At 35.6% G+C, this 23,645-nt stretch overlaps 1 protein-coding gene across 2 annotated transcripts in view; it reads left to right on the top strand.

The window, feature by feature from the left end:
* KCNH8 (potassium voltage-gated channel subfamily H member 8) overlaps nt 1–23,645 on the top strand; it is a 167,623-nt gene that overhangs the window by 118,178 nt on the left and 25,800 nt on the right. For both annotated transcript variants that reach the window (XM_010223299.2, XM_088521180.1), the window contains 4 exons: nt 9,969–10,166; nt 14,408–14,607; nt 16,577–16,826; nt 20,368–20,582. In XM_010223299.2, coding sequence (XP_010221601.1) covers nt 9,969–10,166; nt 14,408–14,607; nt 16,577–16,826; nt 20,368–20,582 — 863 coding nt within the window. The remainder of the gene's footprint in view (nt 1–9,968; nt 10,167–14,407; nt 14,608–16,576; nt 16,827–20,367; nt 20,583–23,645) is intronic.

Genomic DNA, 23,645 nt, shown 5'->3' with positions numbered 1-23,645 from the left:
TGAGAAAGTTATCCAGCCCAGCATATGTAAAGGACAAAACTCACAGACAAGAGAAGGCAGTTGGGACTTCATCTAGTAACAATGTTTATCAGCTAAGATTGTTTGTCTAATTTTTAAAGCATGAACATAAGTTTTAGTATCATCTAGCTTCGCTGGGGGTTTGAAATGTGTGTAGCTCTTGGTATTTCATCTACTTTATGTTTTGGGGACCGTCTACCTAGTATTTTGGATTAATGTATATACATCTTTTCTATCTCATTTATATATATCTCTAAATATAGATAGATATACTTACATAGAAATATTTTTTCCAACATAGTTTTCCAACAAAATGCTTATGTTTCAAGTATTTCCCATCAATCCTGTTGCTTTGACACTTGCAAGTCATGAATGTGCCCTAGAATGATCAGGCAAAGACTTTGGAAATGCTGGTACAACAACCCTTCCAGCACTTATGTTTTCTTGTTATAAGCAGATATGTCAGATAATTAAAGATTAATTGCCAGATCTTCTCCATTTATGTAGGATCAAATAAGTTTTTGTTGTTATCAACAAGACTATGATTACGTCTTACCATTCTTTTCTTTTTTAATCCTTTGAGAACCTCTTCTTCTCAAAACTATTAAATTCATTGAATATTTATTGTGCCATGAAAACTTCATTTTCAGTGAGCACAATGGGTCAATATCTTGTTATGGCTTTGTCAAGTTACATGAGCTTAAGCTCTACAAAATGTAATTATTTGTACAATAGCATCTAAGAATGTAGTCAATTAGAAATACAACAGCCAATTTATTTACAAAGGGTATTAGTCAGCCCTACAAGGGAATTACAGAGAATATTAGTATTCAAATTATATTGGTTTTCAGTAGAGCTGGAGAACGTTAAGCTTATATCTAAAAATGCTTAACCAAAGGGAGTATGCATTTTGTTTAGAAAACTCGAAGGGTTTGTAAAGCTTTTAAGGCATCTTCCTCTTTGCATGTCTCCAGATAGTTTCCTAAACTTTTCCTAAGGATCTAGGAACACAATTCTGAGTTTCCTCTAGACCTGTGCGCAAGAGAAATGTCAGTTAATGTGTCTTCAAAGGATATGTCATCATTTGAGGTAGTCATTCAAAAGGGATAAGTAATGAAGGGACTCTAGTTAGTACTAATATGCTTCTGACTACACAAATTATCTTGAGTGTGCCAGCTAGTATTCTTTTTTTTTTCTCCCCCTGATTGCTGTTTCTCCGAGTCAAAACTTCCCTGGAATTATGTTACAGATACTTGAAAATCAGTGGCAAAAGTCCCAGCATCTGCCTCCAGATTTCATCTTACATACCTATAAACCTTGAGTTTTAATTTGTTCCAAAACAAAGAAATGAGCTACATTGAAAGATGTGGTCTGGACTGCAGTACTATTAGGAGTTTGTTTGTACCCTGGACTTCGGCTCTCTTATTTCATGTGCTAATTTGGGAAGAGATCTTATAAAATTTTTATCCAGTTGCTCTGCAGTGGAAGTCAGATTGCGTTTTTATTGAATCTGTCCATTCAGAGTGTCCACTTAAGTTCTATTAAGACAGCAATTCTAAAATTTGCAGCCCTCTAATCCTCGCTTATAATTTCAGAAATGTCATCTCATCAAGTTTAGTTTCTGAGAAGGGCATAGTTTGAAGCCTTCAACAACTGTTCTTTTCACTTTAAAATGCTGCATTTCTTGTCATAGCCATCTTTTGCTAGCTCACCAAAATATGCACATGGAGGTGTTAATATAATATAATGATAATATTCATTTGCCTCTCTTCCTTTGTCATTTAAAAGTCCAGGTAGTCCAGAGATTAAGTATAATATGCTCATACAAAATTAATTCTTTGTTATCTGGACAAAGTGGTGGAAATGATTATGCCTATGATAAAAACGAGCAACATTAAAATCTACATACATTAGATTTAAAAGTCTAGAGTTAGCGTGCCATGAAGAAAAGAGAAAGGTCATGTTAGGGACTTTGGTAGGCAGGTTTTTCTGCTATGGCACTATCCTGAAGCTAATCCCCACCTTGCTGCATGTCTAGAAGTGCTCTGCAGGACCCTTGACCCCACTGGGTGCCTGGGATCCAGACCCAGGGAAGCAGAAAACAGCTCTCAGTGGCTTCATGTGCCCCCACAAAATGAATTCAGACACAGGCACCTGGAGTGGAACTGTGTTTTGTAAAGTCAAAGCTAAAGCCATTTCTTAGAAATGCTTTTCTATATTTTATGTCAAGAATTTCCCTCCATGAAACTTAGAGATGTGGATTTGGCTGTTTCAGATGTTCCTGTAATTCTTTTGCTTTGCCAGTGTCATTAATACTCATACTATGTTTGTTTCTAGTTTAAGAAAATTATAATTAAAGCTGTTGTAATAAAGAACATGCTTGCATAAGACTGATATTTTAAAATGAAAAGGAAAATAAGAAACCACATTATTAGAACAGATTCTTTGGGGAATTAATTTAATATTTTTAAGCAGAGGTTTTAGCTCTTAAGAGAATGCTAATGTCTTTCCTTAATCAAATCTCAGTTTAGATCTCTATTGCTTATAGGAAAGCATACTAGCAAAATAAAAGTCATGGGGAATGTATTAGTCCTGAGTTCTACACTCATGCAGCCGTTAGAGTAATATCTGTTGTTCTAATACAAAATTTGTTACAGTCCCACTATCACGCACTAGCACTTAGCTTTTATTTATTTTGAACACAAAATGATTCTCTTCTTTCAATATAGCCTCTAGGCCAGAGCTTTTTCTTTGTAGCCTGTAGTTGTTGACATGCCATGCAGATGTGTGTGTGTCTTCTTCTTACATATGTAACTTCTATTGGTTTTATTTTGAAGTGAGCAAGGGCTTATGATGACTTATTGTGCTATGCCATTTGAGTTTACATGATGGAGCTATCTTTCCATGACACCTGAAGGACACCTTTAGGACTTTGGCGATTTTCTCCTTTTTGTATATATTTTCTAATCTGTGTGGTTACAAAGAAAAATCAGCTTCATGTTTCCCATGCTCCTATCATTTCTATGGGTCTCTAATTCTAAAAAAGATCTAGTCTGGTGCCTGGGAATATCCCATAACGACAGGCAAAATTCTGTCAAAGATCAAACCTGTAAACAAATGGCCAGATTTTGTGACAATGAAATGATAACAGCAGATTTAGTAGTAGGAATGGTCTATTTAATATACTCATAGCCTGAAAAGAAAAAGTAAGTGGTTTAGCTGGAAGAAGTTGCATGTGTCAGTGCTTGTGTAGATTGGGATAAAAAAGACTTTAAGTATCTTGAGGAGAACTTTACTACCTTAAATGGGCTATAGCCATGAGGGCAGAACAATGAGTATTTAATAATGCAGCGCCATGCACTGTAGAAGTAGAACAATTTGACCTTATTATATGCCTCTGAATTTTGAATATATAATGCACTTCAGAAGTTCCTAGACATTAATTGCAGAAAACTAAGCAGAAACAACCTGAAGAGCTAGCAGATGTTTAAATGTGTAATGAATGATAATAAGAGATTGATAAAGGGTATATTTTCATTATACTATAACATAAAATGATGGTATGATCTTAATTGGCATAGAATGCCAATTTAGTTCTGGTCTGCCCTCCTCAAATGATTCTTAACTGTGATATAAGAAGCATATGCAGAAATGGACACTTGGTGGAAGAGACTGCAGCATGTAAAATCTCTCACAGAGAGATATCTCAAGTGCACTTACCTCAAAATGGGGAAGTTTAGTTACTTATTCTATCTTAGCAACTACTTTGCCCTGAGAATTTTTATTTTCAGGGTTAACTGTTCAAGGAGGCAGCACAAGATATAGGCTGAAATCTTTGCTTCATTGAGATCAGCATGAGTTTTGTGGTGGATTTCACCCCTTTAAAAGTGAAATATGAGATAATCTTTTGCAGACCTAAGTGTGCAGCTGTGCAACCCAATGAAGGGTTTGTGTGATTTCCCATGAGTGACTACAGCTCATCACTGTCTTACTGAAGATCTAAAATGAGAAAGCTAAATGGTGATCAGAGACTACTGCAGTGGGAGCCAGTATAGTTCTCAGGGCACATAATAATTTTCATTAAAATAAAAACAGAAAATGATCGAGTGATGAAGGATTTATCTGTCTTATCTAATTTTATTTTTTCATAAAATTTTATTTTTTCCACACTCTACTGAAACACACATTAGCAGGCATACAATACACAGATTTCAGTATTAAAACTAAAGTTTATCAGAAAACTACATGAATTTCAGTTCAGGATATATTTTTCTTATTTTTCACTGTATGGAGTTATTTTTTATTGCTTTTGTTTTGTTTTATTTTGTTTTTTTTTGTTGTTGTTGTCCCATAGGTCTAGATTTTGTTTGGTTGAGCTTTGGTTTTGTAGTGCCTGTTATTCTAGAAGATAATTCTAGTACTGTGACTGCTGTTAGCTTGTGTATTGTTGAAAACACATCTGTTTGTTGTATGATATGCTAGGTGAGCTGTTTCTCTTGTCCTTTGCTCAACTCTGTTGTTCTGTTTACAGTCACTGGCACCTAGAATGTGATAAACTGGTGGGTTTTCTAAAAGTTCCAAATCTTTCCTAAGTTCTTCTCTTCTTTAGTCAAGGCTGGAATATATGCTTTAGAGGAAATATAAATTACATGTGGCATTTAATAAAGCCACTATCTCTTTTATGTTTTAATTTCATAGAATCATAGAATTGTTAAGGTTGGAAAGGACCTCTAGATATTATCTAGTCCAACTCCCCTGCACACGCAGGGTCACCTAGAGCACGTGGCACAAGACTGCATCCGAGCGCGTTTTGAAGATCTCCAGAAAAGGAGATTCCACAACCTCTCTTGGCAACCTGTTCCAGCTCTCTGTCACCCTCACTGTTAAAAAATTTTTCCTTAAGTTTCTGTGGAACTTTTGGTGTTTCAGTTTGTGGCCATTACCTCTGTCGGTAGCCACCACTGAAAACAGGCCAGCCCCATCCTCCTCACTGCCTCCCTTGAGGTATTTGTATACACTGATTAGATCCCCTCTCAGACTTCTCTTCTTCAGGCTGAACAGGCCCAGCTCTCAGCCTTTCCTGATTGGGCAGATGTTCCAGGCCCCTGATCATCATTGTAGCCCTGCGCTGGACTCTCTCCAGTAGATCCACATTCCTCTTGTACTGCGGGGCGCAGAACTGGACACAGTACTGCAGATGTGGCCCTACCAGGGCTGAGTAGAGGGGCAGGATCACCTCCCTCGACCTGCTGGAGACTCTCTTCTTAACGCACCCCAGAATCCCATTGGCCTTCTTGGCCACAAGGGCACACTGCTGCCTCATGGTCAACTTGTCGTTCACCGTTACGCCCAGGTCCTTCTCAAAAGAGCTGCTCTCCAGAAGATCAGTCCCCAGCCTGTACTGGTGTCTGGAGTTATTCCTCCCCAGGTGCAGGACCTTGTACTTGTCTCTGTTGAATTTCATAAGGTTTCTCATGCCCAGCTGACCAGTCTGTCCAGGTCCCTCTGGATGGCAGCGCAGCCCTCTGGGGTATCGGCTACTCCTCCCAGTTTCGGATCATCAGCAAACTTGCTGCATTCTGTGCCTTCATCCAGGTCATTGATGAATAAACTGAACAGGACTGGACCAAGGACTGACCCCTGGGGGACACTGCTAGCTACAGGCCTCCAACTAGACTCGGCACCGCTGATCACCACTCTCTGGGCCCTGCCATCCAGCCAGTTCCTAATCCACCTCACTGTGCACTCATCTAACCCACACTTCCAGAGCTTGCCCAGGAGGACGCTGTGAGAGACAGTGTCAAAAGCCTTGCTGAAATCCAGATATATGACATCCACCGCTCTCCCCTCATCTACCCAGCCGGTCATTCCATCATAGAAGGCTACCAGGTTAGTCAAGCATGATTTCCCCTTGGTGAATCCATGCTGACTACTCCTGAGCACCTTCTTATTCTCCACATGTTTGGAGACAACAGCCACGATGAGCTGCTCCATGACTTTTCTAGAAATGGAGGTGAGGCTGACTGGCCTGTAGTTGCCTGGGTCCTCCTTCTTGACATTTTTGAAGACTGGCGTGACATTGGCTTTCTTCTAGTCTTCTGGCACCTCCCCCGTTCTCCAGGACCTTTCGAAGATGATGGAGAGCTCCCATTTCCAGAATTTTTCAACTGAACTGTATATAGAAACATATGCCTTGCACTGAAACATAATCCTTAAAGATCGTTCAGATTCAGCAGTGTCCTTTAGACACAACTTTGCTCATTACATATTATCTTTTTCTACAGCTCTACTACAGCATTGCTTATTGCATCATCTATTTCCACACTAGTATGAAAGGGTGATCTAAGGTTTGGTCCTAAATCATATTCAAATACCCTGTGAACACGAACACGAACACACACACACACACGCATACACATGAAAAAGAAAAAAAAAAAAAAGGATGAGAAGAGAGAAAATAGGCTTTATGGCTGTTATTGGGCCACTAGGAATCTGAAGCCCCTGAATTTAATAGGGAACCAAAGCTGGGAGAAGATGTCCCGTCATTTCTCTTTCACTACTGTAACCATCATAGTAGGGAACTGTTCCCATTCTTAAGTATTCTGGATTGTGCTAAAAGATACATCTTTGCCCTTTCTTTCAGAGTAACCCAGAGTAAACAAGAATATTTTACCTTCAAACTGAAAAAAATATGTTCTAAAGTAAGTGTAGATAATTAATGCAATTAGTGTTTTTCACTTAATGAAAAATAATGCAATTATTTTCTAACTTTGATTGTAGTACTAGCCAGGATTTTAGGTTGTTAAGTATCTTGCATATAAGGCAAATCTAAGGCATAGTAAGAAATGAACATACAAATTGTACTCCTGTACACAGAGCATGCAGCAAATCAAGAAATGACTGAGTCACTGAATGTCCAGTAAGCGAGATAATCATTTGGCAGCCAGTTATAACTTGTGTCATCTATAAATGCTTAAATGATTGCTTATGTTTCTACATACACTGGAGCACTTCCCAGATACAGGTAAAACAGATTCTCTCGGCAATTTTCAAAGTAACCTAACGGAGTTAAATACCCAATCCCTATTGATATTTTTCTTTCAGTTAAAAATTCTCCCTTTTAATTACATTAATTAGTGTTTTAATTTTTTTTGAAAATCAGAAAGCTATGTCTAGATAATCTGAACAGGACGCAATTTATAATGATAAATTCTGGCACACTCTCTCATTGTCTACAAGGTGTATTTTTTTTCTCTTCTTCCCTGAGGGCAGAAATTAATTACACAAGTTCACCAGAGAATCTGCTGAGGGCTGCTACCCAGAGGAATCAAAGAGTAAAAGACATCAGTCAATCATGTTATTTCATGAATATTTCTACCAGCAATGAGTGTTGCCAACAGTTTCTGTTCTCTGTTCCCACCAGGAAAAAGAATATTGCTACCAACAAAAATCTTAGTGTAATTGATCTGGAAGATCTTGGAGCAGTTATGGCTGAAACCTATTCCTATCTTATTTCTTCAAAAGGTCCTGATTAGGATCATCTTTAGCAGCTAAAATAGGAAAGAGAAACTGTAAATGTGGTTCTATCTGTAAATCAGAGGAACGTAATTACTGGGTTTTCAGATACGAGTTTTTTGTTCCAAACCTCATAGTCCATCTCTAAAAAAGCATTAGCTGTTAACCTAGTTTCCTTATGCCAGACATTTTATAGCAGTTGCTGGGAGTGGCTCACGGGTAAGTCATTCATCTCACTCATTTAGATCATTCACCTGACCTGCAGTTGTGCTGTAAAACCAAGAGCAGACTGCTGAACATATCACAAATATGATGTGGAGAGACTCCATGCTGGAAAGAAGTGATTGTTGGCACCTATAAAATGTTACTATTGTATTTCGTACTTTGGTAGTAGAGATATGTTTGCGTTATTATAGAGACTTCTACTGTTTAAATAAAACATAGACATTTAGGTTTTTTTGTTCCATACCTCCACTAGCACTAATGCATCCTTCAGGAACAATGATGTTTTATTAGTTTTTTTGTTACTTTAGACCTTTGAAAATAAAGTGTCCTGTAGAGAAGATACTAGTTGCTATATTTAGCAATTAAAGAGCTGAATCATTTACCTTTACAAGACAGCACTGAAGATACAGTTGTCTGAAAGTGAAGCCCACAACGTCTATAAAAAGTTATTATGAAGGAATTAAAGATTAAAGATTTTCTCTTAAGAAGCATTATCAAGATTTCAGTGATCAGGCATCAATGATAGTTATTTCAAATAGTTTATTATTTAGTTTGTTTCAACTTTTTGGTTCTTAATAAATACTTGTATACTCTCAAAACTTGGATTGAATTTTATGATTTTGTTTCTATATTATATTTAGATGGACTATTATTAACTCTGTCTACTGCCTGCCATGGGCACTCTCAGTCTTTTATATGTTCTATTATGTATGGGATTACATTCCTTAACTCAAGGATAGCAATGGAATGAAGTATAGAAAGGTCATGTTATGGTTGCAGATGGTAGCAAAGCATCAGACAAGCAGCAGTAGTGACAGAAAGAGGACCCAAACATGCAGAAAACTAACACATAGGTGCAAGACGGACAATATGTCCATAAGTGCTGTGGAGCTGTTCATATGCTTTGGGTTTCTGCAGTGTTAGTCCTGGTTGTATTGATTATTCATATGAACACTTAAGCAATCTTTGTTAATATTCACCAGTTAGCATTGCATAGATATCTATGAGAGATACTAGTGTTTGCCAAGTTTGTGAATGAGCCATAACTGTTTTATTTTGTTCCCCCTCTCTGTGATAACTGTTCATATTTGTTGTCATTCCTGTCTGTACAGCTGGGTTGCTAGTATGAATTAACAATGATCTTTTGCTTTCCTTTCATGTTAAATAATTAGAAGCAACAAATATAAAACAGACATGTGGTAAGAGCTCTCTCCCTAGTCAGGATCCTGGAGATAGTCATTGGTGGTATTAAGCTTCAGGAAGTGATTCAGTCTATCCGTGCATATATGACTTGATATCAAGCCCTCAGCTTAGGGTGGAGGATCCCATACCAATTTTTCTAAGCGCCAGCCCTTCATGCCAGGCATATTTTGTCCTAGCTGAACATCCAGGAAGCATTCCCCAGAGAAAACTGCTTTATAGGCAAAACTGGGCATGATGGTTGAATTTTATCTTTTTTTCCTTCTTTTATCTTGACTTTGAAAAGCATTGTGTATATGCAACTCTTTCAGGTTCTTTGTTTTCCTTTTCCTAAGAGGCAACTGCATACTTTTCTCTCTTTGTTTATTTTTTTTGTTTTAATGTCTATGAAGCACTTACTTATATAATTCTCCTTTCTCTAGCACACATACACTCATTTAGCAAAGTAAAAGAAAGATTAAATGAGCAATTTAGAAAATAGTCAGTGAAGCATCTTTTGAAAATTAATTTTATTTTGAGTTGTGCTTAGTTTTCTAAATCTTTTCTTCTGTGAAGAAAAACATGTAAAGAGCTCTAAATATGTAATTATGATTATAACAGTTTAGTCTTAGAATCTCAAAAAGCTTTCCAAATAGTAATTAATGGAAAGAATGAAACTGAAGATCCATTCTTGCTGCTGTGTTATTAGGTGATGACTTTTTTCTTTTCTGTGCCTTAACGGATTTTGTAATTTGTCTAATTAGACCTGTAATATGTAATTCAAAACACTTGATTTCCATGCAGAAATCCAGTTCTTATCGTACGTACCCATGCACAGAAATAAGTGCTCTAGAGGCACAGTCCTTTACATGATGCATAACTTGCTATATTGTAATGTTCTTTCTATTCCTGTGTTTTTATGAGGAATGCAGCATCTTCTAACTCAATATTTTTTATATTGTTTTACAGAATCTGAAGTTTTCATGGTGCTAGTATTCCTTAATAGTCTCTTTTTATGCTTTGTTTTTCAGGTTGGCTTCATGAGCTAGGAAAGCGTATAGAGTCTCCTTACTACGACAATAACACATTAGGAGGCCCATCAATCAGAAGTGCCTATATAGCTGCCCTGTATTTCACCCTCAGCAGCCTCACCAGTGTTGGGTTTGGAAATGTTTCAGCCAATACTGATGCTGAAAAGATATTCTCCATTTGCACAATGCTGATTGGGGGTAGGTACATATACTAAGGTTCACATGTAAAATGTTGTGGAGTAAGGATGAGTAAAATAAAAGCAGAAATTTTGTGACATTTCTGTTAAAAAAGAAAAAGGAAAGTTAATTCAAAATAACAAAGGAAAGAAATAGATTTGTGGTTGTTATATTAAATGAACTATCATCTGTTTGAAAGTATTTGGAAATATTTCCAGCCTTTGTGATCTGAAAAGATTGCTGTAACTCTTCTCACCCCCAATAAAATACAAACCGAACCTATTGTGGTAACTACTGAGCCAGCCAGGTGACAGAGATGCAACTGCAGTCAGGTGATTAGTCACATAACTGGTGCACGTCTGACTCCAACTGGTTCACTTCAACAACTCTTGGAAGATGGTGAGAAGATGTGAGCAGCCAAAACAACATATCTCGTGTGTGAGCTGTTGCATATTCTCACCTGAAGGGCCATCTCAGAGAGAATATTGTTTGAGGTACAGAAGGCTCTGTATTTTAATGAAAAAAACAGCTTAATTATCATTAAGTAATTTTTACCCCAACACTTCTTCAGATTAACATTAAAATTGCAATGTTTTTGTCATATTTCATGTTCTTAGTTTTTTTTCCACTTATTCATGTTAGTTATCTTTTTAATATTATTATTTATATTAATAACCTTTTCCTACCATTGGAGAAAATATTTGCTCTTTGTGGTCATCTCTTCTCATTTGATACAACCAGTAAGTTGGTGTCACCTGCAGCTCTTGGTAAACCCAGGACAATGCTGGAGACAACCAGTGTATAAGATATTCTGCTTATCTTCTCAAAAATAATAAAAAAGCTGTGCTATTTCATAATGTGTGCTTCATACAACTCAGAAATGACATAATGCATGTGAAGGGCAAAAAGCATATCACTGTCACACCATTCTCTCCCATGTTTTTTTCTTGTTCCTAATTGTCCTGGAATTAGTAGCAAGTCTTTCTGCCATACAGTTTTTCTCCAAGGCTAGTCTGTAAGACACTCCTTGTCAGTTTTGCAGCATAAATTTTCCTGCCAGAAATAAATTGGCAGCTTGGCACTTAGAAATCCGAGAACGTGATGAATGTCCTGTAATCGATATATTTGAAGCATCCAGTGGTACTAAGAAATGCACAGTGAATTATTGGTCTTTTTCCCTGTGCTGAAAATAAGTAGGAGTAATAAAATTAATCATCCAAGAATCTAATCATTTTGATTTTGACAACGTCATAAAAACACAGGAACTCATCAATTATCTTTCTTTGATGATGGCATAATGTTACATAACTTTAAAATATAAAGTGGTCTCTGTGAAACAGGAATTTTATTATATAAAATCTGTTAGAATTAAAAAAGGTCTTTGATTTCTGTTAAGAAAATAGAAATCAAATCAAATAGAATTTCTTCTATTAAGAAATCAAAGACATTTTGAGTAGGGAATTGATTAATATTTTTTTCACTTTGATATGGCAGAGATTCTGCAAATTTAGTAGGATAAATTATAAGAAAATATCAAAGTATCCTGCATCCATTATTTAGTGGACTTATAGCTTTGTTTTTCATTTCTGTATATCGTAAGAAGAAAATGAAAAATGAAAGACAAAGTTACTCAGAGGCAAGTGGGTAAATTTTTGCTCTGGGAGAATCTAGGAAGCAATGAGAGCTGAGCAGCATGGTTGAGGTTCAAATGGAGCTTCAGGCGGAGAAAGTTTCCTGAGGAATGGTATTTAGGTCCCTATTTAAGAAAATCAGAACAGAGAAACATGAGGAAGGACTTAGCACCATAAAATGCCAACTAGTGAACACACATCAGCAAAGTCTACTTTGAACAAAATACAAATCTTTACTACTTTAGAGTATGAGATATCTTCATTTCTTAAAATATGTTTTGGTAATATAGCTTTGTGGATCTTTAATTTTAAAATACTTCAGTATAGAAATGTAAATAATGTCTTAAGAAAAATTCTATATGAATTGAACAACGTATACCAAGAAATTCCACTATAATTCTAGAATTATAAAAGTTACTGAAAAAAAAGAGTTAATTCAGCAGATAAACAGCTTATATTCTTTTTTTAGCCTTCTTTTCAGTATTTGTTCTTGTTACATGTGAATTCGACCATTTAAACAAGTGCTATTGTAAAGATAAACCATCTTATCCTATGTAATATTTCATCTTAAAATCAGAGAAGATAATTGTTAACATTTTATTACATTATTTATTTAACATTAACATACATATTTATTAACATTTACCATATGTATTATTTAATATTATTTCATGTGGAAATAATCACGAAATAACGACTGACTTGTGTCTAGAACATTTCTTCTGTGTTCAAGATCACACCAGCCCACCTCCTGCCTTCTCCTGCAGAGTTTACATCCCACCATTTATCATCCTTCCCGTTTGTGGAAGTGGTTAAAATGGCATTTTTAAGAGGCACTGCCCAGTTTGATAGCTGTATTCCCTTCTGGGATATAAGGTGTTCCTCTAATCTTTAAATAATAAGGTGTTCCTATGTTCTTTAAGCAATAAAAATATAAATTAGAATATCCATTAGAATCGAGACCGCTCCATGAAATACAGCTACTAGATATTATTAACTTATCTTGCTTGGTTTTAGAGTGAACTAATTAACAGATTTCTTATAGAAAGTAAAATGCTCTGAATTAGCAGACACTAAATCATTTCATTTTTAATATCTTATTACCTATCTGTAAATCTCACTCCTTGGTTCATAATGTAATGTGAAGGTGAATTTGTTCATTTCTGTGGAATGCTCAGAAACTTTAGTAAGAAGCAATGCTCACTTTCTAAGGATGTTTTATTTCAGAAATATATAGCTAGTGCAGGGGTACAAAGCTTTGAATTGGTACTTACATTTTCTACTTTATTCCTGTTATGCATTGTCATTTTTGAAGCCATTGAAATTTGAATTAAACGTCTTACATTTTCTCTTAAAGTACATTTTGTGATAAAGCCATAAGAATTCTCGCTAGATTGTTCTTGTTTGACTCAGACTGCAAAAAAAAAATCCTACTCTCCAAACTCTCTCCTACTTTTCAAACAATCTTCGACTTGTTTCTGCCACATAGAAGCATGATTAACTACCAAAATGCATTTTTCCCTCCTGCTAGTCTCTAGTCACCCTGGACTTCTGTAGATGGTCCCACAAGGTCAGCGTCTTGTTTGTGCTGTTTATATGCCAATTCCTTAGCTGCTCTGAGGAGTCTGCCTGCTTGCTTTCAAGTGCTATAAAGATAGATGTCCCTTAAGAGTGATAATCAAGCTCTTTAGTAGTTTTTTCACTAAACAATTTGTAAATGTGTATATTATATACCTCAGATCAATATCACATGACAGACAATCCCGCAGTGATTTTTCCCACTGGTAATCAGCAAGCACATTTTTGCACAAACAAACAGAGACAAAACATATCTGATAGCATTCCTTCAATTCTGCTTCTGGTCTTTTTATTCTCAGGCCAGTCTCTAATTGCAGACAAACCCATCTATATCAATACATACTGATAAATAATTTCACAACATGTTTGACCTCAAGAAACATAAGAAATCAACTTGTCAGTTTGAGTGTATTATACTTTTTTGTTCTTTACTTTCAATGTTGACTTCCGCTTTAGAATGCTTCATCTGTGTGCTTTTTTTTCTTTTTTCTTTTTTTAACATCCTACTCCCCAGAATTTGATAAAGGTCTGAATATAATGTGTAATCTCATTCCCCTGAAAGTGGACCCTCATAATGTGTAGATTGATATAAGCTTTGAATTTTTGTTTGTTTTTTTGAATTCTCTGAAACCTAACTATTATATTCTTTCAGCTAATAACTTATCTGGGTACATTTTTCATACTGATTAATAATTTTGCATTATTTCATGAGCTTACCTTCTTCCAGGTATTCATCTGTTTCCTTTCTTTCTTACACTATAAACTTAACTTGGTTTGGACATTCAGTTTTTAACTGATGGTCATATAGTGTCAGGTGTGGTGCTACCCCATTCCACAACTGTGACAGGTACTGACACAAAAATGTAAATAAGGAAAACTATGAATACTGTTGTATATTTCTGATGGAGTATCATACTCAAAAGCTTTGTTTTAACTATTTATCTATTAACTGAATCAGGAAATACTGTTTTTCTATGAAAATCATCTTAGTTTTCTATGTCATGTTTTAGTGTTCAGCGAGTTACTCATGCCCATAATTTCTGTCCTCCTTAGCTTTGATGCATGCCTTGGTGTTTGGCAATGTGACTGCCATAATTCAGAGGATGTACTCCAGATGGTCCCTTTATCACACAAGAACCAAGGATCTAAAGGACTTTATACGTGTCCATCATCTGCCACAGCAGCTAAAGCAAAGGATGCTTGAATATTTCCAAACCACATGGTCTGTCAATAATGGAATTGATTCCAATGAGGTAACTAGAGTGGTGCCAGGGCTCATTTGCCTTTTTTTTTTTTTTTTTAATTGACTTACATTATTTTGAATTTTCTGTTTGTGATGCTGGGTTTTGTGTGAAGTTGTATATTAAAAGGAACCTGCCTGAGTTGTCTCAGAAGGGATGTGCTCTTGAAGCACTTATTTTGGAACATCACATTATATATTAAAATTTCAACACAGCCAGCTGAGTTCCTTATAATTCAGCCAGATTTGGAGTGATGCCAGAAAAGTTCTATGAGCTCTTTGACTTTCACCTACTGCTAAAAATCACCTTTTTTTTTTTTTTTTTTGAGGAAAGACTACTGTCCTCTCCACCATCCTGAACTTTCTTCTCTTCATTGAAATCCTGTAAATAAGTGGTTTGACCTGAAATATGCTGTCTTGATGTGAATGTTATTTATTTCCCTATATTTTTCATTTATGACTAACGTGTGAGAAATAACATGACAGTTGAAAGAAAAGATAATTTTCTGGTTTGCGTGTTAACTTGATAGTTCTAAATGACTTGTCTAGGTTATATTTTATTATACTCCAGAGGAAGTCATAACTTCTCTCAGTTGGAGTTCTTCTCTAAATGAACCATTCTCTTCAGATACTGAGCTGTTTTTATAAAAGGCATTATAAAATTCAATAGCTTCTAAAAGTAATGTGGGTATAAGAGAAAAATATTTCAGTTAACATCATTCTTTTTTTTTGCTGTGCTCTTTTTGTGGTGTGCACAGCACAGAAAAAAAAAAAAAAAAAAAAGGATTTTCAACAGCATCCTAGAAATGGAAGGAGCCTAATAAGATTTTCAAAGCTGTAAAAAATGCTTAGATGTCCAAGACTTCTTAGCTTTAGTTAAGAATCTGCTTCTGTTTCTGTACTTTTTTGTACCCTCAGTACCACTGAAAGTTGGTGGCTGCTGAGCTAGAAGAGCAGCCTTTGGAGACACCAGTAGTAGTTCATGCGCCGCCACCCATCCAGGCAGCTGCCATGACTAAACATACTTGGTGAAGTGTTGAGGGTCTGAGATCCCCTCAAACTAAGGAGAACAGTACCTGAAGTTTTTATGGCAAAAGAAAATATAATATTTTAACAGCTGAATGCATTCTAAGATCATCTCTGAGCAGAAAGAAGTTCCTCACAGTTTTGCTGTTTTGCAATAGATCCTTTGTAAAATTGATAAAAAATATCATCAGTGATATTACCAGGCAGCAGTGAGAACTTGCCTAAAATTAAGTCCAAGAAATAGGATCTTTATGTGAATTATTAATACGTGGATCTTTCTTTCAGTTTCCATAGATTCTTCCATTGCTTCATTCACATTGCTTTTCCACCTTTTCTTTCAGAAGCAAAATCATGGCTTTGTCTAAAAGCAAAATCATTAAAAAAAAACAACAGCGAAAGGGTCTGAGGGTGATAGGTGAACTATATAGAGCTTTTTTTCCTAAGTAATTCCACTTCCAGGTGTTTTACCACAAAGGAAGCAATAGAGCCTAATAATCAATATTATATAGCAGTTTAAAGAAAAACAACATTTTTGTAACATTTGCAGTGTATTTGTCACTTTATAGCAAGAGGTTTTGTCACACACAAATAAAACGTGCAAAGCAGCCTACCATGTTCTAACAACTCAGAAGAACTCAGAGAAGGTTAAGTTGTGCAAAAGCGGGAGTCTTTATACACATTGTTGTTGACTTTCTTGTCCTTTTTTTCTTTTTTTAAAGGTATATAATTTTTATGCAATTCCTGAAATTTATCAGTGATCATCAGTATAAAGATTTATTAAGAACTAAGACATGTACTTTGTTTAAAAAATAAAAAGAAGAGAGGAAAGCAAAAACAAGGTGAAATCTTGCATCAGGGCAATACGTGCAGCACTACTAAATCATATCACATCTGCACCAAAGAGGAAATAAATTATTTTACACTTAACGTCACTCATTTTTCTCTTTGCTGGACAGCTTTTAAAAGACTTCCCAGACGAGCTGCGTTCGGACATCACCATGCACTTGAACAAGGAGATTTTGCAGCTCTCCCTTTTCGAGTGTGCCAGCCGTGGCTGCCTCAGGTCTTTGTCTCTGCATATCAAAACCTCCTTCTGCGCTCCCGGGGAATACCTCCTCCGACAGGGAGACGCCCTGCAAGCGATCTACTTTGTGTGCTCAGGGTCCATGGAAGTCCTGAAGGACAGCACGGTGCTGGCCATTCTTGGTATGTTCATGGTTGTAGCTTCAGAGAGGAAGAAAGGCCAAATGTAGACAGTGAAGTGAAGACTGATCTTAATGAGAAAGTACAGGCATCTCCAGAATATCTCTTAGACCACTATTGACAGATGGTTTATTGTGTCCTTGCTGTCTGAGAGAGGAAGAATTTGTTCTGATTTAAATCTGCTATTCATACTCCCCAGACATCCCTACTTTTTTCTAAGTTCAAACTTCCTTGTTTTTTGCCCTAAGGCACATTTTCTCCTTTTTTAACTCTCACCTTTGTACAAAAGGAGGTGTCTACTAACTTCTGATAAACTTGCCCCTTTGAACCAAGCTGATTGAAGCACGAATGCCTCGGAGGATATTGGATATACCTTCCTAAGCATTTTATGAAAACTGATGAATAGATCATGTTCCCACTAATGATCCCAAATGGGAAAGGGGGCGGTGTGAGCCTGCTCTCATCCTTGGACGAATGCGTAGAAACACACACACAATTGGTGCAAAGCAAGCATTGCTGGCTGTGCGGGCCGTGGCAGCTCACAGAACTACTTTGTAAGCTAATTGATGCTGCCAGCAGTCATCTGAGTTTATTAAAACTGAGAAAGGCCAGAAGTTCTTTTTAATACAGTCTGTTTGGTTGTTGTTTGCTGGATGACTGCTTTGACTTATCTAGGGTCAAGCATCTCTATCTGTAAATTTCAGTAATAAGCCTCAGTTCAACCGCTACTAAACAGATTCCCTTTATCTTTGGTTGAGGGGCCATCAGGTGTTTCTGAGAACATTTATAAAGTGCTCAAAGTAAAATGTAAAATTTTATTCTAAGTGCAAAAATTATTTAAAATGATGTAATTCTGGTATACTTAAATGTATTCTTCTTTCTAATAACTTCTAATATTCTTATAAAGCAGAATTAAAATGAACATTTCCTTTTTACTTCCTGTTTTGTGAGATTGTACTAGACTTCTGATAATGCTACCCTCTGGTCTGCTGTAATTGAATTTCCTTTATTTTACTAGTATTCATTTAACTGGTCTTTTTTTAGAATATAAAAATGATATGTATGTGTTTTATTTGTTTCATTACTCTTTAATTCTACTAGAGTGAGAGTCCGCATCACTTTATCGCTCATATGTAATTAGGAAGTATAGAAGGCCTGGATGTTACTGATGAGATAAATAAAAGCTATAGAATATGGCTTACAGATAATATAATCTTAGATATAGCAAAAGGTCAAGAGCTGCCCCGAGTAGAATTAAGGTCTCATTAATGATTACATTTTCAGGCACTTTTGAAAATGTTAATGAAAACATGGTGGTTGTGTAATGGTGGCAATGACAACCAAGAGAAAGAGATTAGTGGATTTCTGAGTAAAGCTAATGAAATCACAATGCAAAAACATAGACATGCAATGGAATAATGTTTCCTTACAGCAAATAGGAGCTTCATAATTTAATTAATTTCAGTAGAAGGTGGGTGTATCAAATTGTAGGTCTCTATGAGAAAGGGTTTAATGACTGTAAAATAAATCCGAGAGCACATTTTTTTCCCTGAATTTGCTGGAAAGGTACTCAATGTTCACATTTATTTTATAATTCTCCCATAATTCTAATTCCAGTGCTATAGTATTTAGTTGCTGAACCATTCTTCCTAACAAGCAATGCAGTTTCAATGCAACATGAGATGATCTGATAGAATAAAACTGTTATGATTCCCCTTGAGGCTATTATTTGGTACATTATAATGATGATCATGTTATCTTTTTTAAGGAAATATATTTTACCATAACACAATATTCTGAGTATACATCTTAGAGTTGCTTAAAGTACTAGTTGTGATTGAAAACATATCCATAAAGAGAACAAATTCATAATTTGACATCACATGTTATCAAACAGATATTTCTGCATAAACCCATATAAGTCTGTTCTCCCAAGAAAAGAAAAATATATAAAAAGATGAATATTAAGATAATCTGATATGACTCTTTTTAAGTAGCAAATGTTGATATTCAAGGTACAATAATTTTATTCCTGCATTAATTCTATAGGAACCCTCAGTTTAGTAGCCTATAGCATTTGCTACATGCTTTTAATTTGAAAATAAACATATGTTAGCATTACCGGATAAACTGTAGTGTCTTTCAAGTTGATATTATTTCATCAATAGCTATAGCTAATATCAAATCAAACCTAGCATTTGTTCCAAATTATTTATGCATTAGTGATGCAAAAGCTGTTTATACACATAAACAATTTCTAATTAGGGTAACTAAAAATCAGTACTGGTAAATCTGAAACATTTTTTCCCATATACCTATTCATGTGGGCAGCAATAAATTAATCTTGCCAAACATCTGCTAAATATAATCAAAGAAATATAAAGATTTGATGATATTTGTCAAAAAAATGTTTAGCTTTATATCATATTTGATTATATAATCATTATAAAAGCATGTGATGAACATATAGCAAAATATGTTGGTTGGTTACCTGTCAAATTTACTGTTTTCATATAAACTTGAATTAGTACTGGTTCTCATTTGTACTATTAGCAAGGGACTGAAAAATAGCATGGATGTATTTATATCCTTAATGCAAAAGAAAATCTCTGGGTTTAGAATAAGCATCTTGGGAAATTTATACAAACTCCATGTAAAAAAATAAAATTTAAAGGGAGTATAAGTCAAATTATCTTATTTAAGCCGCTTTGGGGAGAGTTTGGTTGCTTGACTGCTTAGTCTGACTTGCTCTTTGAGTGAGTTCCCTGTTTCTTATGTAATATCTAGCAGGAATCACATGCTGGGTGGATTTTCAAATCTTACAATCTTAATGTATTACTCAGGTTCACAGATAAAATCACAGAGTAATTGAGGTTAGAAGGGGTCTCTGGAAACTACCCAGTCTAAGCCCTGCTCAAAGCATGGCCAATTTAGCTCACCTTTCCTGGGGCCAAGCCCAGTCAAGTTTCAAGTATCTTTAAGGATGGAGATCCCACAGCCTCCTTGGATGGCCTATTCCAGAGTTTGACCACCCTTGAAGTGAATTCCTTTTTTCCTAATTTCTAATCAGCTTCCTTTATTGCAGCTTGTGCCCGCTACATCTTGTCCTAACGCCATGCACCTTGGAGAGAAATCTAGCTCTGACTCCACTACACTTTCCCAATCTAAATCCTAAATAAAAATATCATTTGATTTGAGAGTCTAAACTTAAGTCATGTCATTGCTATAAATACTTAATATCTTCCTATTTGATCAAAGAAAGCCAGAAACAGATTGTTCATGTATTGAAGTACAAAACCACACCTGCTATTAATTACAAGTATAAATCTTAATTTTATACATATTCCTAGATCATCCTTTACTGCCCATAACATGGCACCTGCAAAAATAACGACAGCTTTTAGATAGAGATACTTTACAGTGTTACTAATTAAGCAGTGAAATATAACTACAGGCTTTAAAATACAGCAATTATGTTAAGCAGACTTAAAGAGATGTCAAGAGTTCATGTTTTTAAGATGATTATTTTTATATTTTCTTTTAGGCAAAGGAGATTTAATTGGAGCAAACCTATCCATTAGGGATCAAGTTATAAAAACAAATGCAGACGTTAAAGCTCTAACGTACTGTGACCTCCAATGCATTATCCTCAAAGGTCTCTTTGAAGTGCTCGATCTTTACCCAGAATATGCTCACAAGTTTGTCGAAGACATACAGCACGATCTCACATACAATCTAAGAGAAGGCCATGAAAGTGATGTAAGTATTTTTAAAGGTCTCAGCTGCTACTGTTACCATTAAGATGCTTCTCATAGCCAGTTCTTGACATTTTAGCATAGTAAAGAAATAATAAGTTGATGACTTCTGATCATTTCATTTTTTGATAAGTAAATCATTGCCTACAGGAATTTTTAAGCAGGTCATAAACAGAGAACATGTTATTTTCTACGGACAACTACAATCAGTAGAAAATAATCTTTAATTTTTTTTTTTGCTTTTTTTTGGCTTATGCTTTGAAAGAATTTCTAGTTTTTTAAAGCATTTTTCCAAATAAATGCATTTAGCTACACATTTCTAGAACCTGATATTCTGTTTGATATGCTGATATGCTTTTCACTACCACTACATAGTTAAAAATATTCCACACATTTTCAAAACGGGAACTAGTTGTTTCTCATCACACTGCAACTACAATATGTTTTCTCCTTTAAACCAGGAATTTATGTGAAATAAACAAAATGTGGTAAAAACTACATTTGCAAGAAATTCCAGATAAGGAACTGTTGAAAGACCGCAATATAGAATTACTAAAGTGCTTTCACAAAAATCATGTAGCAAATTCATATTCAGATTTTGATGTTGGAAAGTTTTTGTGAGGTTCTCCTTTTGTGACTTAATCATGTGAGAATATGAAGTTTGTGGAGCTTAGAAAAATGCTTCATGTAGTCGGTATAGTTGGTATAGTGATGGCCAAACTTTGCAGGTTCAGGTTCATCTTTGCATTGTACTTCCGTTTATTCCATGGAGAATATGAGTATTTGATGCACATGCTAGGGATTAGGATACTATCAAGACCATGTATGAATGTCATGACAAGACACAGAGAGAAAGGTTATCTGGTTGGACGGACACCACCCAAAATTGCCACCATCCATGCAGTCTGGACCACCACTCACTGTTATAAACCACTGACTGTAGCTTGGCTAGTTCCTGAGAAAAAGTGTCAAGTGCATGCAGAGGTGATCCATGAGTTATCAGGTGGTTTTCTCTCATAGAATATTAAGAATTAAGGTGAATGAAGATGATGTTCTTGGGAGAATTTGACAGCTGTGACATGGTATTTTGATCTCTGATATAGGGAGATTTTACTTTTGTGTGTCTCTAAGGAAGTTTTAGGAAAGGTCTGGGTTTGGAGGGTTTTTCCATAGTAAGTTTAAGTCAAATTGAAATTGATGTATTTGAATACATCATGATGTACATGTACATGTACAAATACATGATGTATTTGAATACATCAATTTCTCATTTTCTTTTTCCTTGGCTACTTTGAATTAGTGCAAATTTGTAACTGAATGTGAATTTAAGCTTCTGAAAATGGATCTGTCACAGGTTAGGACCTCGCAAACTGCAAATTAGCATAGCATGAAGTTTTCCCCATGATGACTTGCCAAGTACCTTTCACAACATAATTGCTTTTCGCACCATGATCCACCATAACTATCTTAAGCTGTAGGTTTCCAAACCCTTTAAGCCAGGATTAAAATGATGATGATACAGGAAGGTGTACTCTCATCCACGCATTATCCACTCCCTTGTTCTGTTTCATCTGCTCATCACTGAGAAAAATGAATGAGGGCTTTTAAATGAATTACGAAAAAGTGGATCAAAAAGGGACAGGAGGAATCAAGATTTCCCTGATCCTGGAATATCAGTCTTGGCTGCTTACAGCTAGCTCGTGTATCTATCTCTAACCAGAAAGATATCTCTATGTCTTGTTTGTTTTTTGATCCATTTAGTAAAACAAAGAGGAAGTGTAGCAGGATTTCATTGCCTTGAGCAGAAACTAATTGTATACAGTTATAGAAGAATTCAAAATATTGTTTAAACAATCTTTGAAGAAAAGCTCAGGAGATTGTAAGTACAGGAACTGGCAATTATTTAATGTGTGTGCAATCACACACATGTAGTAGTGCTATTGTGCCATCTCTTTATATATTCCTAGCACAGCAAGATTTGATTTAGAAAAAAAAAAAAGTTATGTTGGTTATATAAAATCTTTTTTTTTTTTTTTTGGTGCCAAATTTTAATGGAGACCAGTAACCCACTGTACTAGTAACCATTCTTGTATTGAATCATATCAGGACATCCGGGAAAAGCTAATTTGTTTGGTAGATGAAGGGATGACATTAAACAATCCAATCATTTAAATGTTTCAACAAATTTGTCTAGTTCTGTTATTATGGTCATAATTTAGTTTGCACATATTTCTACTTCTTCCCCTGCCCAATATTTTTTGCATCGTATACTATAGATTGCACATATAGCAGACAGTGAGAGAGTCATATATCTGATCTGATAAGACAAAGCAGGCATAAGAAGGCTCTTACATCATCTAATATAATTATATGAAAGAAACTGGAAATTTTACTCTCCAATGATCCTGGAAAACATATTCTGTTCTGCATATTTAAAGAGCAGTAAAAGATGTTCATAATTCTTAACTATTCTTAATCCTATGAGCAACTTAGGATAGGTAAAATATCATTATGGGCTTGGTAGCAATTTACTATTACTGTTTATTTCTTGTGTCTACACAAAAGTGTCCATAGTGTCTACATAACTATTCATCTGTTATAAAAAAAAAAAAAAAAAAGCTGGCTACAGCCTGACTGATGAAAGTCCAGGAGGTCTCCTTGGCTCCTATGGATTCCTCAAGCTCTAATGAAGTCCCAAAGGAAGACCTAAAGCCAGCACAGCCTTTGACTCCTTAGAGAAATATGTGTCTTTTTCTGGAAGGAAAGATGATATTCCTGAAGACTCAAAAATCTATCTATGCTGAAAGTATAGGTAATTAATAAGAGACGCTTTTTCCTATGTAGCATTGAAAGTAGTGTCCTTACAGAGAGCTTCCCTTCCCCTTCTACAAAGGGAGGAAAGGCTGTTCTCTTTTAAAAAGACATACTGTGTCTGTGAAACAGGGAGGAAGTGGTTCCTTGGAGTGTATCCACTGTACAAGTGAAACATAATGACAGAAACTGCACTAGAAATTCTCATGTTGGGAACACTGAGTCTCCCTGACAGGTTCCCCACTTATAAAAATGA

This window comes from Tinamus guttatus, unplaced genomic scaffold (assembly GCF_059628265.1).
Source record: "Tinamus guttatus ecotype Peru unplaced genomic scaffold, ASM5962826v1 Tinamus_guttatus_pri_ptg000115l, whole genome shotgun sequence".
In the NCBI taxonomy this organism is placed as follows: domain Eukaryota; kingdom Metazoa; phylum Chordata; class Aves; order Tinamiformes; family Tinamidae; genus Tinamus; species Tinamus guttatus.
This window is presented reverse-complemented; position numbering and strand designations above follow the sequence as displayed.